Below are 15,836 nucleotides of genomic sequence, written 5' to 3' on the forward strand. Positions count from 1 at the left end.
TTGTCAGTTGCTACATCCTAGCCTAAACAATTACCCTGGGTCCACAGCAGGCACTCAATAAACATTAACAGAATGGAGGAATGTATATTACTAGAATTAAATTACACTTCTCATTTGCTTACCTCTACCATATTTTTCTCCAGTTCTTTGCGTTTGTTCTCTTCACTTGCCAGATTTTTCTTCTTGAAATCAAAGGCACTTTGAGATTTAGTATTAACTCGCTGAGCTTCTGTAAGAGCATCTTCTAAAGATCGAAGTATACCTCCAACTTCCTATAATCAAAGGCACCCAATTCAATCATATACTTAAAAATCTGTTAGCGTATAATTTATATATATTTATTTTTAATAAACTATGGACTCTACACATGGACATCACCAGACAGTCAATATCGAAGCAGATTGATTATATTCTTTGCAGCCAAAGATGGAGAAGCTCTATACAGACAGCAAAAACAAGACCAGGAGCTGACTGTGGCTCAGATCATGAACTCCTGATTGTCAAATTCAGACCTAAATTGAAGAAAGTAAGGAAAACCACTAGACCATTCAGGTATGACCTAAATCAAATCCCTTATGATTATACAGTGGAAGTGAGAAACAGAGTCAAAAGATTAGATCCGATGGACAGAGTGCCTAAAGAACTATGGATGGAGGTTCGTGACATTGTACAGGAGGCAGGGATCAAGACCATCCCTAAGAAAAAGAAATGCAAAAAGGCACAAAAGTTGTCTGAGGAGGCCTTACAAATAGCTGTGAAAAGACGAGAAGCGAAAAGCAAAAGTGAAATGAAAGATACACTCATTTGAAAACAGAATTCCAAATAGCAAGAAGAGATAAGAAAGCCTTCCTCAGTGATCAATGCAAAGAAATACAGGAAAATAAAAGAATGGGAAAGACTAGAGATCTCTTCAAGAAAATTAGAGATATCAAGGGAACTTTTCATGCAAAGATGGGCACAATAAAGGACAGAAATGGTATGGACCTAACAGAAGCAGAAGATATTCAGAAGAGGTGGCAAGAATATACAGAAGAACTACACAAAAAAGATATTCAAGACCCAGATAATCATGATGGTGTGATCACTCACCTAGAGTGAGTACCTCCTTAGAAATCTGTATGCAGGACATGTAGTCAGGTGGGCCTTAGGAAGCATCACTACTAACAAAGCTAGTGGAAATAATGGAATTCCAGTTGAGCTATTTCAAATCCTGAAAGATGATGCTGTGAAAGTGTTGCACTCAATATGCCAACAAATTTGGAAAACTCAGCAACAGCCACAGGACTGGAAAGGTCCATTTTCATTCCAATCCCCAAAAAGGAAATGCCAAAGAATGCTCAAACTACCACACAATAGCACTCATCTCACATGCTAGTCAGAGAAGGTGATGGCACCCCACTCTAGTACTCTTGCCTGGAAAATCCTATGGATGGAGGAGCCTAGTAGGCTGTAGTCCATGGGGTCGCAAAGAGTAGGACACGACTGAGCGACTTCACTTTCACTTTTCACTTTCATGCACTGGAAAAGGAGATGGCAACCCATTCCAGTGTTCTTGCCTGGAGAATCCCAGGGATGGGGGAGCCTGGTGGGCTGCCGTCTATAGGGTTGCACAGAGTCAGACACGACTGAAGCGACTTAGCAGCAGCAGCAGCAGCAGCACACGCTAGTAAAGGAATGCTCAAAATTCTCCAAGCCAGGCTTCAATAGTACATGAACTATGAACTTCCTGATGTTCAAGTTGGATTTAGAAAAGGCAGAGGAACAAAGATCAAATTGCCAACATCCGCTGGATCATCAAAAAAGCAAGAGAGTTCCAGAAAAACATCTATTTCTGCTTTACTGACTATGCCATAGTCTTTGACTTTGTGGATCACAACAAACTGTGGAAAATTCTGAAAGAGTTTAGAATACCAGACAACCTGACCTGCCTCTTGAGAAATCTATGCAGGTCAAGAAGCAACAGTTATAACAAGTATTGGAACAACAGACTGGTTCCAAACAGGAAAAGAAGTACGTCAAGGGTGTGTATTGTCACCCTGCTTATTTAACTTCTATGCAGAGTACATCATAAGAAATGCTGGGCTGGATGAAGCACAAGCTGGAAGATTGCCGGGAGAAATACCAATAACCTTGGATATGTAGGTGACACAATCCTTATGGCAGAAAGTGAAGAAGAACTAAAGAGCCTCTTGATGACAGTGAAAGAGGACAGTGAAAAAGTTGGCTTAAAACTCAACATTCAGAAAATGAAGATCATGGCATCTGGTCCCATCACTTCATGGCAAATAGATGGGGAAACAAAGGAAACAGTGACAGATTTTATTCTTTTGGGCTCAAAAATCACTGCAGATGGTGACTGCAGCCATGAAACTAAAAGATGCTTGCTCCTTGGAAGAAAAGTTATGACCAACCTAGATAGCATATTAAAAAGCAGAGACATTACTTTGCCAACAAAGGTCCATCTAGTCAAAGCAATGGTTTTTCCAGGAGTCATGTATGGATGTGCGTTGGACTATAAAGAAAGCTGAGCACCAAAGAATTGATGCTTTTGAACTGTGGTGTTGGAGAACTCTTGAGAGTCCCTTGGACTGCAAGGAGATCCAAGTAGTCCACCCTAAAGGGATTCAGTTCTGAATATTCACTGCAAGGACTGATGCCGAAACTCCAATACTCTGGCCACCTGATGTGAAGAACTGACTCATTTGAAAAGACCCTGAAGCTGGGAAAGACTGAAGGCAGGAGAAGGGGACGACAGAGCATGAGATGGTTGGATAGCATCACCAACTCAATGGACATGAATCTGAGTAAACTCCAGGTGTTGGTGATGGATAGGGAAGCCTGGTGTGCTGCAGTCCATGGGGTCACAAAGAGTCAGACACAACTGAGCAACTGAACTGAACTGAAACTATATCATTATCATACATCAAGATAAATTTTTTTCATTGGCGAACACAATGCCCAGTAAACCCAAAATAGTTACATAATTTAATATTTTTCAGTGTATTATTATTCTTACACGTCTGACCTTATCTTTTCTGTTTTCCAACTCTTCTATTTCATGACTAAGTGCTTTTATTTTTTTATCATTCTCAGACACTTCTTCTTGAAGCTTCTTAATTTTATCCTGCATTTCTTTTAATGCCTCAGCTGAGCGTTCTTTAGTATCTTCAGCCAGCAAAAACTGATAAGCTATATATAAACGACTCAGATGTTCTATTTCTCTCAATAGCTTTTGGTACTCCAAGTAGGAAGATCTTTCCTAAAAGAGAAATCACCAATAACGTATAACTCTACATTAATATTTTTAAACAAATTTGGAAAGAATTTAAATACAGCAACACATAAAAAATTTCCCATTACACAATAAATATAATAGATTTTGTCTTAAATTTGGGTAATTATGGACTATTAATTTTAGGAAAGCTCAAACAACATTAGAACTGTGGCTTTTTAGATAGTAATGTCATCTTAGTGAATTCACTGTGGCTACTTCTTCTCAAATATAACCACACAGTTGGGATTAACAAAGAAATATGGTCGTAAGATTCATAGACTAGTGGGAATAAGTCTATAAAACTATAAAACCATGAATGATACACTATTAAATGTATTTTGTAGTACTATTACCAAGATGCCCACCCTATATTAATTCATATAACTATTTATAAATATTTGTTCACATATTACTAAACTTCATTCCCACTGGTACCTACTAGGACAAAGTTAACAATGAAAATTCCCAATCTGCAGATGAAGAAACAAATTCAGGGTGATTAAATAAGCTCTTCATATTATCAGATATAGAATTTGGCAAAATCAAATATGACACCTAGGTTTAAACTCATGAACTAGTGTTTTTCTACTAAATCATACATACAAAAGCAGAGCCTTAAAGTTCACAATTTTTCACTTTTTCCAATTACATCTATGCTACTGTATAGATTCAGTGCTTGAGAATTATCAAATTTTAATGAACATGTAAGAAATTTCTAAATACATGACTTAAAATACTTTCACTGAAACAGTGATATGATGTCAGAAGTGCAAAGATTATAGAGAAAACAGCCATCTGTTTCAATACCTATTATCTACTAACTGCCTTGACAGCAGTAATTTTAGTGATAACCCCTCTTACCCTAGAAGTTACTCACTCTACCAAGAGGTTCTAAGAGTACCATACCTGTAAGAAATATTTATTCCACTCAATTCTAACTATCCAGGAAAATTTAGATTTACACTTGTCTTCAACAAAGAATGAAAATCTGGCATGTTGCTTTCTGAGATTATGACAGTCAATCTCTAAAACCATTATGACTTAACAGATACGAAATGCACTGTCCCCTATAAGCAGAAGGTTGAGCATGGACTATCAACTCTAACTCCTTATCTCATCTCCAAGAAACACTTCTGAGGAATGGAACACATGTCACCCCCATGAGTATCATCATGGATTCATCACCAATTTTGAGAGACATTCTAGCTGGCTGTCCTCACATATACAGTACACACCTCTTTTAATTTTTGAATGGTTGGAGTAATTTCTTCTTCAAGTATCTGGAAAATAAAGGAAAAAATATTTTTGAGTACGTGAAGTACCACTAAAGAAATTTAAAAGGTAAGAGACTAAGGAAAACTGACCAAAGGCTGGGGAGAGGACAGGTGTGGTAAAATTTCCCTCTTTTACAGCAGAGAAACTCTAAAAGAAAAGTACTCTCTTCCCTAAAAATATTTTATATAAATTTAATTACCGTCTTAATTTCTCTCAGCTTAGCCTCCTTTTTTTCTATAGTCCTCTGAGCATTTTGTTTTTTGTATTCATACATCCTGGTTCCAGCTGCTTCTTCTATCATGGACAAAATCTGGAAAGATAATTGCATTAATGTTTTAAGAATCAAAGCCAGTGAGTCTCACTGGAATTTACATTAGGATATTACTTAAGGCCTTAACGCCATGAAGTAACTTAACAAAATAGTTAAGGACCATAAAAGTTAAGTACATTAAAAAAAATGTACATATTATCTATAACCCTAAGATTCAACAATTATTTCTGGCCTTCACTCCAATTCTAAAATCAAACTTTATGCTACACTGAGGTTCCAGAGTACGTATCTTTGAAAACTGAAGCCAGTAATTCCTGAGAGGGTAACAGGCAGGAAGGCCAGGGGTCTCCAAAGGGAGGAAATAGCCTGCAAGTGTCAGACATTTTTATCTCTCTTAATTGGCAAGAGGAAACAAACTAGCGATATTTTTTTCCTTCTCTATACAAATTTAAAAGGAGGTTTTTCTTAAAATACTGTGTTGCCATAACGACACCTGGTTTCACCTGAAGTTAACTATTCTCAAACCTTGAGATAACCAATGCATTTTTCTTATGGAAATGTTTGTCTTAAGCTATGCTAATGTACTATGCATTTACCCCAGACTCTGTCTTCAAGCAGGTTTGGCCTCTTGGCTCAGAACCTACTTGACAAACCAGTATGTTATACGCAGATATTGTTTCCCAGAGGTTAAAGCGTCTGCCTATGATGCGGGAGACCTGGGTTCGATCCCTGGGTCGGGACGATCCCCTGGAGAAGGAAATGGCAAACCACTCCAGTACTCTTGCCTGGAGAATCCCATGGACGGAGGAGCCTGGTGGGCTACAGTCCATGGGGTCGCAAAGAGTCGGACACGACTGAGACTGAACTGAACTGAACTGAATCTATGTAAACGAAACTATTTGTATGGTAATCTGTCCTTCTACAAGATTGAAGTTAATCATTTTATGGCCCAGGATGAACCATTTGGTGCCAAGGTTATCCCAAAATGCATCTTATGGGTAAGGGGCTTGGTGCCATTCTGAGTTTTAAGACATTCCTTTCTTTCATTAACAGACTGCCCGCTGCTGCTAAGTCGCTTCAGTCATGTCCAACTCTGAGATCCAACCAGGCTCCCCTGTCCCTGGGATTCTCCAGGCAAGAGAAGAGACTGCTAGTGACTGTATATAACATCCAGCTGAAGATTAGAAGTGGGGTACTCTTTCTGCCCCCTTTTGATGCCTATGTCAGAAGCTTTCTCTATCTCCTTTATACTTTAATAAAACATTATCACACAAAGCTCTGAGCGATCAAGCCTAGTCTCTGGCCCCAGGTTGAATTCTTCTCCTCCGGAGGCCAAGAACCCTGGCCGCCTTTTTTCATTCAGCAACAACCTTTCATTCCTCCTTTCTCTTTTCCTTCAAATATAAGAAGAAAGTAAAAGCTAACTAATACTTCAATTTATAAATTTCTACTTAAAACTGTTCCAAGTGAGACTTGAGCTGTTTTGTTCCTACAAAGATGAAGCGTGGCCTAACATTTACATTCCAACTGTGGCAGATACTTTAAGAACTTGGGCAAGTAACTTAGTTTTCCCTGTTCCTCTTTCTTCATCTGCTGAGGACTGAAAGTATCTCAGTGCCATTGAGAAGTAAAGTAACTCACGTGAGTACACTGAAAAAGGCAAACACTAATTATAATTTTATAAGGACAATTTTTTAGCACTCCCTTATCAGAAGCTTCTAATCACTATCAATCCCTACCTCAAGAGGATTATTTCTCTGAAAACTAGTTTGATTTCTATATATTGGGCAGATTTTGAATGAGAAGTTTCCCTTAAGATGTTATCTGCAGAAAGTTAAGTGTGACCTATGGTTAAACCAGACTAGTATCATCAATTATCAGTTGTCTTTTTAGTTCTTCTCCATAGATAAAAATGCCAAAAGAGCCTTTGCTCTTATACAAAACATTTATTCCTTCATATCAACTCTTCTCAAGGGGGCTCCAAAACAAAATTAAGTCTTAATGTCTTAAGCAATCCATTATATCTAATGAATTAATTTCACTCAAATCTCTTCCCATAGGGTTTAACTCTGACATGGAACACGAGCTGAGAAAAGCTACTTTAGAACCAAAATTTCTTTTAATACTGTATGGGCACATAGAACTCCTAGAAAAAAAGTAAGTGGTAAGCTCCCGACATCTGTGTTAGTGATGATTTTTTTTTTTTTTTTTTTTGGATTTGATACCAAAAGCAAAGGCACTAAAACCAAAAATAAACAAGCAGGACTACATCAAACTAAAAGGCTTCTGCATAGGAAAGGAAACCATCCACAAATACAAATCAGGCAAATACAAATCAAAACCACAATGAGACATCACCTGTCAAAATGGCTTTTATCAAAAAGACAAAAAATAACAAAGACTGGTTAGTATGTGGAGAAAAGGGAAAACCTGTATACTGTCTGTGGGACTGTAAACTGATGTATCCATTATGGGAAATAGCATGGAGGTTCCTCAAAAAATTAAAAATAGAACTACCATATGATCCAATAATTCTACTTCGGGACATTTATCTGAGGGAACCAAAGACCCTAATTTGAAAAGATATCTGCACTTCCATGTTCACTGCAACATCATTTGTTACAGTTAAACATGGAAACAACCTAAGTGTCCACTGATGGATGAATGGATAAAGAATACAATATTTATATATATAAATTTAATAGAATGTTATTTAGGCATGCTGCTGCTGCTGCTGCTAAGTCGCTACAGTCATGTCCGATTCTGTGCAACCCCATAGACGGCAGCCCACCAGGCTCCTCTGTCCCCGGGATTCTCCAGGCAGGAACACTGGAGTGGGTTGCCATTTCCTTCTCCAATGCATGAAAGTACAAAAAGGAAATCCTGCCATTTGCAACAGCATGGATAGAACACACGGCCATTATGCTAAGTGAAATAAGCCTGACAGAAAGATAATACAGTGTAATTTCACTTACATGTAGGATCTTTAAAAAAAAACCCAAAACTGAACTCATAGATACAGAAAACAGATTAGTGGCTGACAAAGGTGGGGGATAGGTGGTGAGCAAAAGTTAAAAGTGCCAGTTATAAAGTAAAAGGTCCTGGGGATGTAATGTACATGGTGACTATAGTTGATAATACTTAACTGCATATTTGAAAATTGTAGACAGTATAATTTTATCTTCAAAAAAATTCTGAAAGATGATCACATCAATATATCACGTTGATACAGTGATCAATGTTGACTAAACTGCGGTGATCATTTTGTGATATACATATATACTGAATCCTGTATATGTATCAAACCTTTTTGGTATACACCTGAAACTACTTTATCAATTATATCTCAATTAAAAAAAAAAACTTAAAAAAACTGCTTAACAAGGTCCTAGGACTTTCCTTTTACTTCTTTTAAAGATTCTGATTTAATCCTCAGAATAGATCTTGAGGTAAAGGTTACAGACTCCAGTTTATGGATGAGGAAACTAAGGCTCTGAAAGTTTACATTATATCACTTAAAAAAACCTAGGGCATGGTGTCAAATATTAAAAAACAAAATTATTTTATCCACTAATCATTCTTAAATAAATGTTCCCAAGAATTTTAATAATGGAAAAATTATGTTTAAAAATTGATTAGCTAAAAGATTAAGACAGTTATCTACAATTACTATTTTTACTGCACCTAAAGAGTGCTCTTACCTCTGGAGGTTTCATATTCATCACTTTTGTAATTCGGCCCTGAAAATAAAATGACAAACTTACTGTAATAACAATAAATTCAGAAAGAATAACCTAAAGGCATACATGTTTATCTGTACTAAAGCTGTTATATCCTAATATACAAATCTTTGGGCAGTTATTTCTCCCACCTACATGAAAAGATGTTTCTTTTTTAAGATTTGAGAACAAGGGTAGCTTTTAATTATAGAATTTTACTACTTACTTTCTTACTAGTGATATAAATTACATAAATAATACAAAGTCAACTCAAGACTTTTTCTGAGACAGGGAATGATGTAATAAGTCTCCAACTCTAAAATGGGTAAGTGTGTAAATAAATGTTGGTATAATTACTGAACATCTCTTGATTTTTTAGAACAATAGCCCTTCAAGATAAGTCAAAGAAAATTAATTCCAGATATTCTTCAAAATTCAAATGTATGCAATATACCAGAACACATAAGTACAAATAACTAACCCACATTTATAAACAGGTGCCCAAACATCAGCCTAACAGCAAATTAAAAAAGGAAAATTCAAACAGAAGTATTTCCCCCGTAAGTTAAAAAGATGCCAAAACTATTATGAAAGAGATATAAAGTCCACAAACAAAATACCTGCATGATGAGAAAGTGAGGGTTGTTAACATTAAGACCAACAGAACAGAAGAGATCGTATACTCTGGTATTGTTTGCATTTACTCCATTGATTAAATATTTATTTCTGCCACCAATAACTACCTGCAAAGGAAATAATTTTGAAAGACATAAATGAACACACATATCTTGAGTGAAGATGAAAAATTCCCAAATATATTATCTTTTATTTGTTTTTTCCAACTAATGATAAATAAAATGAATCTAGGGTAAACAGTAAAGAAAAAGTATAACATGGTCAAAAACAATGTGAGACTGGCTTCTAATCTAGGGCCTCCTAACCTCCCACGGTTTTTAAGGTGCCTTCCACCTTTATGTCTCCAAGGATGTATAGAATGCAGCTTCTATCCCTGATCACCCTCTTCTACAACTTTCCTTACTCAGAGGCTGACCCATCTTCCTCCACTTTTTGATTTCCAAAGGAGTCAAATACCAAAAACAAAAGACACACAGTTTTAGTAACAATCCTTGTCAAGACTCTAGAACTATTGATAAAAGATAAGACTTGTGAATATTTGAAAGAAAAAGAACAATCATGGAACTGCAGCATGGGTTTAATAGGAGCAACTTACACTAGATAACAGCTTGTTCAGTCTACTACAGCACGTACATTGTCATTTTGGAGGTATGACTGCCTCATCCATTTGCTGAGGTCCTTAAAGACAAGATCTGTTTCTCATTCTATCTGTATTTCCCCGTGCATTTGAGAATGCCCAGCACACATCAAGCCCTTAATATTAAATAAATATGAGTTCACTTCTTTTCCTGACAGTATTAGGGTGGTAGATCATTTCTTAATATTTGAACAACAATCCTAATATAGCCTAAAGAAATGTGAGGAAGTCTTTATAACAAAATTCTGGTGAAGAAACAGTCATATGGACCACAAGAGGACAGGAATTCTGGGTAGATTAGTAGCAGATTTTCTTCAAATCCTGAAGAGGTAATTATTTGATAGATGTTTAAAGACAGAGAACAGGATTTTGTCCCAATATAGTTAATCCTTTTTTTTTTTTCAACCGGAGTTTTCATTAACATACAGATGGAAATCTGTAAGCTACATAATGCTAAGATGAAAAGTAAATGAGAATTAACAGAATTTTTAAAGATAAAACTCTGACAAACTGAAAACACGGTCTGATTATAGTAAGATAAAAAGATTTTAAGGGACAAATGTTAAGGTCCTCCATTGGTTTCAAGAACCTGCTTAGATGCAGAAATGGCAGTATATGGCTTAAGTAATAACAGGAACAACTTAAGAGTGATTTTAAGTAAATCAGATATGAGTTCATAATATATCATGAACTCTTCAACATCATATTGAGAAAAATAGAAGTAGAGTACTTAAAATGAAAGAAGTGACAATTCTGCTTAATCCTGTCCCAGCCAGACCAATTCTGGCACATGCAATTTGAAGTGCCAACCATTAAAATACATATATATGTGTGTGTATAAATAAAACTGGAGCAAATTTGCATTCCATGTGATGACACAAGTGGAAGACCTAGAAACAACTAAATATCAATTGAAAGACCTAGAGAATTTAGCTTAGAAAACACACTTACAGGAGAACACTGATATATTGAAATAAAGAATAAATTACATGTTATCTTGGTGCTCTCAAGATAACTAGGATTTACGTGTAAAATCTGAAAACAACACTACAGTACGGCTCAATTTATAAGAATAACTTTCTAATTACCAAAAATAGAGTGGGTTACCTCAGGAAACAGTGAAATCCCAAGAACTACAGGCGTTCTAGCACAGAGAGACTCAAGTGTATGGTTTATGGTTTAAATAAGCATGGCTGAGTGCTTATACGGATGGATTTCACATCCCTTTCAATCCACTTGGTAAATGGTGGAATTTGCTTAAGCAAAACAAGATATTCTTAAGGAATCTAGGCAGTATTTGATCCATCAGTTTTGCTGATCAACTTTCCAGTAATCGTATTGCCAAAATGCACATGAGACACGCAAGCGTTTAGGTAACCAAATGTTTAGTAGTCACTCACTCACCTGCCTTGTTACTGTAATTTCATCATGAACCTCAAATCCTAAAGGACTCTGCTTTTTGTCAGAATTATCAAAGGTGATTGACACCAAGGCTTTTGTAATACCAGCTTGCCCATTTTTGTAAACTAAATCTTGTAAGTTAGAAGCCCGAACCTAAAATAAAGGAAAAGTTTATCAGTTACAAAACTCAGTACTGTACAAAATAGCACTAAAAATAGCTTTCTTGCTGTTGGAAAACCACCCATGTAGTATCCATTAAGAAGTCAAGAACAGGCAGTGGTATTCATAGGCAAGGAAAGCAAAGAAAATGGGCATCAACCTGAAATGGGCCTCTCTCTCCATAGGACCTTTCTAATCCTGAACTAAACTGTTTTCTACTCATTTCTTAACAAGAGCTCATTTGAAAAATTTATGGAAAGACAGTGTCTAAAAATTTCATTATTCATTCAATCCCAATAGTAGATCCTGAAAAGACATTATAATGAGGGTGGGTGCAGGTGGAAAGCATACAAACTCTGGAATGAAAATGTGTGAGTTTCAATGTTGCTTCAAACATCTTTAAAGGATTAACCTTAAGCAACTCCTCTAAGTTTCTATGTTCTCACCTAAAATATGGAGTTAAAATACTTACCTTTAAAGGACTGCAGTGAGGTAGAAGAAAATTCAGGTAAGAATGCAAATGAAGAGAATATTGGTAATACTGGTCCTCTCCAAGTGCAAAGATTCCCTTGAGGTTTCTCAAACTTAAATTCACATACATCAGAAAGTTTACACTTTACCTGAGACAGGTTGGAGATGCCCAGCAAAAAGCAGATGGAGTCCAATATGTTGGATTTTCCACTACCATTTAAACCAGTGATAGCATTGAACAGAGGGTCAAAACCATTGACTTCAGTCCTCTGAGCATAGGACTTGAATCCCTCAAGAATGACTGACTTAATGTGCATTTTCACTACTGACTCGGATAGGTAAATCTCTGCTAGAAATCAAGCCACAAAGCAGTTCTGTACAAAACAGAAAAACAACGCATAAGTGGAATGTAAAACTGGAATCATAATAAATAGACTACATCATAATGACAGCGCAATAGAAACAAAACAGCCACTTCCTGAGCTATTTCCTCTGATGTAAAGGTATCTTTCTTTAACTTAAAAATATACAAGAATTAGCCTCTATTTAGAAGTTAACTGGGCTTCCCGATGGCTCAGCGATAAAGGAAATTTCTTGCAATGCAGGAGCCACGGGAGATGTGGGTTCCATCCCTAGGTAGGGAAGATCCCCTGGTGGAGGGCAGGGCAACCCACTCCAGGATTCTTTCCAGGAGAATCCCCATGGACAGAGGAGCCTGGTGAGCTACAGTCCATGGGGTCGCAAAGAGTCAGACACGACTGAAGTGACTTAGCACGCACATACACAGAAGTTAATTGAACCTAGAAGCCAACCACCTACTTCTCCAGGCTTATAATCTTCCACCGTTATCATACTCCCGCTAACACAGACTACTGATCATTTACCATTGCATCCCCTTTGCCCAGAATGCACTTATCCCGCACACTGACACGACTCACTCTCCTTTACATCACTCACGTCTTTACTCAAACGTCACCTAACTAGGTCCCATTCCCTCTCTGCTTTTTCCTTCACGGACTTACAGCTAACACTAATCAGTACTTACTTATTGCTCTACCCAACCTATCATAATGTAATCTTCCGTAGCATCTTCTACATTCACCGTTGTATGCCAGAATACTGCCTGACTCGAAGGCGCGGGATGGGTGGGTGGTCTGTAAATATTTCTTAAATATCAGTAGATATACCCCCCAGATAAATAGCTGAAGGCTTTTGCTTTTACTCAGGCTCTTCCCTCGCCCCACCAGGGCTTTCTGTCAACCCTTACTCGCCCTACTCCAAGGCTGGACAGGAACTAGTCATTCTGCTAGGAATCCCTTTAGGACTAAATTTACTCTGAAGTTCCTTGCTATTCTGCTCCCCAGGCCCCGACGCCCATCTCCCGCCAGGAATGCCCGGCTAGGCCCAACCGGCCGCGCGCACGCACCTGCCTCGCCGCTGCGTCAGGTCGCCTGGGCTTGAGGCGCAAGCTCTTCCTAGCCACTAGGGCAGAGTGCGCCAGTCTCGCCCAGCTTCGGGCGCTAAGAGGCGAATGCCACCAAAGCTGCTCCTACATCTGCCCCGCGCGCGGCACCGGAGCGGAACTATTTTTGCCTTTGAATTTCGGCGCGATCACAGGACCCCACCTCCACTACCTATTCCATCGGCTGGTGCCTCAGAGATGCCTGACTTAAAAGTTCCATTTTTCTCTTCCATCAAGCAGTTAAAGGGACAAAGAGATAGAAAAGAAGGTCGAGAAGAGGACGGCTCAGGAAAAGCGACGGGTCGGACCTGAGGACTAAAGAAGTCGGCGGCAAATGTTGAGCTCGGTATCCGGCACACCTCGGGCAGCCCCACACCTCAGCCTGGGGTCCTCGCGCTCGCCGGCCCCGCCCTGCCGCAGGCCGGCTCTGGCCGCCATCGCGCCCGGAAATCCCCGCCTACTCTCAGGCCCGGCGGGCTTCAGTGGGGCAGGACCCCGTGGTCTCCGAGTACCGGAGGCAGGATGGCTTCGTGTCGGTTTCCTCGTTCTGCTTCAGAATCCCCCTGGGCTGGGCCAGGGTCCTCTAAATGGAAGCTGCACCTTGTTGCGGCTGGGGCGGCGCCGAACGAACTTCTGAGGACTGGATCGAGTTCTGGCTCCGCCCCTCGCCGGCGAAGGACCTTGGAGGGCTCGGGTTTCCTGTCCCAAACAGCCGATAAGACTGTCACCAGATGCAGCGCTCGCGGGAGAAGTTGAGTGGGGCTGATAGTAGAGGCTGGACGAATAGGAGTTTCCCTCGTTTCTCTGAAAAGCTGTGGAATGATAAGCAATGGCAGAACTAACATTTCAGAGAATTTTAGGGGGAACACCTTATAACAGCTGATATTTACTGATTTCGGGTGCCAGGTTGTGTTTCAGGCGCTTGTTAAAATCTTAGCAACCCTATGAAATCCGCGTTATTGTTCTCATTTTACAAATGAGCATACTGAGTCCCAGGTTAAGCAACTTATTCCAAGTAGTAAGTGGGAAAGCTGAGGTTTTTTTCCACGCGGTCTTGCTCCAGAGCTAATGTTTACTTCTCTTAATGTACAGACTCCAGTGCTAGTAATAACAGATGCTGTTGTCAGCGTGTATTTTTCTTAAAAACAAAAAACGGCCAGTTTACTTACAGTTAAGCATGTTGATATTAATGAGTTAGGAAGGAAATAGCTTCATCGTGCTCTATGGTGCTTTCCCTAGGTGATGTATAAAAGAGATGATGCGGCCAGCATGCTAATTTGGGGTTATATATTTAAAATTCCTTTCTCGGCCTCGACTTTGCAGTATTGGACACCAGTCAAGCTACCAAGAATGGGCCATTGATTTGAAAATCTTTTCTACTTGGGAGAATTAAAAGTTTTGTGGGGGTTTCCTGTTTGTATAAGAAAAATTACTTTATTTACTCTTATCTCACCCACTTAGATAAGTCAGTCGTTACAGGCCTAACATCATTCAGTCAGTTATTTTTGTCTTGTTGCTATTTCATAGTGGTTCAGATAGTAAAGAATGTGCCTGCAAGGCAGGAGACCAGGGTTTGATCCTTGGATTGGGAAGATATCCTAGAGAAGGGAATGGCTACCCACTCCAGTATTCTTGCCTGGGAAATCACATGGACAGAGGACCCTAGCGGGCTACAGTCCATGGGGTTGCAAAGAGTGGGACACTACTGAATAACTAACACTTAGCTTTGTCTATGGTGATTCCTTCATCCCCTATACTCCACAGCTCTTCACTTGTATTGATTCTCTTCGGTCTTAAATACATTTCTTTTCAACTATGTCCTCCTCATTTCATCTCTTTGAGAATGAAGAATTTTATTTTGCCAACAGACCCTAATGTGGATTTTATCAAGTTGTGAAATAAATAGTTCTTTGGGGTGAAAATGTGTTAGGACAGACATTGTTACCCTTTGTACTATTTTAATAAATTAATAACCAGCTGATATTTTTTAAGTCAAGTGGATGAAAAAATACATGCAAATACACTTTTGCTGTATAAGGATTTCTGGGTAGTTATAAAAATAGACATCTAACTACTTCCACTAAAAGTATTTATTATAGTGAAAATTGCCTATAAAAGGAGAGGTCTACAGCAGTTTTAGTCTTAAAGCATATCTGAAGCACTAACGAATTGCAGTTAGTATAGATGAACTTAAGGAATCTCTACTGGCTTAGTTAAAACTGGCCCCTGGGATTGCCATAGAGAAGTGGAGAACACCAAGGCATGAAACCACTAAAACCCCTCTAATGTGGAGAGATTAGGAACGGAAGTAAAGATAGACTATAGGGTTGTATAGTGTCAAACTCTTTGCAGTCCCGTGGACTGCAGCACACCAGGCTTCCTTTTATTTCCAAACCCAGCGTTTGTTCAAACTCAAGTCCATGTAGTATAGGGTAGATACAGAATAAATAGGGCACTGTTCTTGTTTCATCACCGTGAATCAAAAGCATTTGAATACTTCCCTATGGTCCAGTGGTTAAGAATCTGCCTGT

General features: G+C 38.7%; 1 protein-coding gene across 2 annotated transcripts in view; it reads right to left on the minus strand.

Annotated features, from left to right (window-relative positions):
- The window catches only part of SMC2 (structural maintenance of chromosomes 2), a 52,208-nt gene extending 38,249 nt beyond the window's left edge, over positions 1 to 13,959 (minus strand). Inside the window, exons 1-9 of one of the 2 annotated variants that reach the window (XM_060410813.1) lie at positions 13,614 to 13,959; positions 11,993 to 12,217; positions 11,217 to 11,366; positions 9,160 to 9,282; positions 8,522 to 8,560; positions 4,749 to 4,859; positions 4,510 to 4,554; positions 3,026 to 3,259; positions 123 to 272 (exon numbers count right to left, since the gene is read on the minus strand). In XM_060410813.1, coding sequence (XP_060266796.1) covers positions 123 to 272; positions 3,026 to 3,259; positions 4,510 to 4,554; positions 4,749 to 4,859; positions 8,522 to 8,560; positions 9,160 to 9,282; positions 11,217 to 11,366; positions 11,993 to 12,160 — 1,020 coding nt within the window. In that variant the 5' untranslated portion in view covers positions 12,161 to 12,217; positions 13,614 to 13,959. Of the gene's footprint in view, positions 1 to 122; positions 273 to 3,025; positions 3,260 to 4,509; positions 4,555 to 4,748; positions 4,860 to 8,521; positions 8,561 to 9,159; positions 9,283 to 11,216; positions 11,367 to 11,992; positions 12,218 to 13,269; positions 13,441 to 13,613 lie in introns of those variants that run through there. The other variant, XM_027964163.2, reaches the window with a different exon arrangement.
- Positions 13,960 to 15,836: the final 1,877 nt, after the last annotated feature.

This window comes from Ovis aries, chromosome 2 (assembly GCF_016772045.2).
Source record: "Ovis aries strain OAR_USU_Benz2616 breed Rambouillet chromosome 2, ARS-UI_Ramb_v3.0, whole genome shotgun sequence".
Lineage (NCBI taxonomy): Eukaryota > Metazoa > Chordata > Mammalia > Artiodactyla > Bovidae > Ovis > Ovis aries.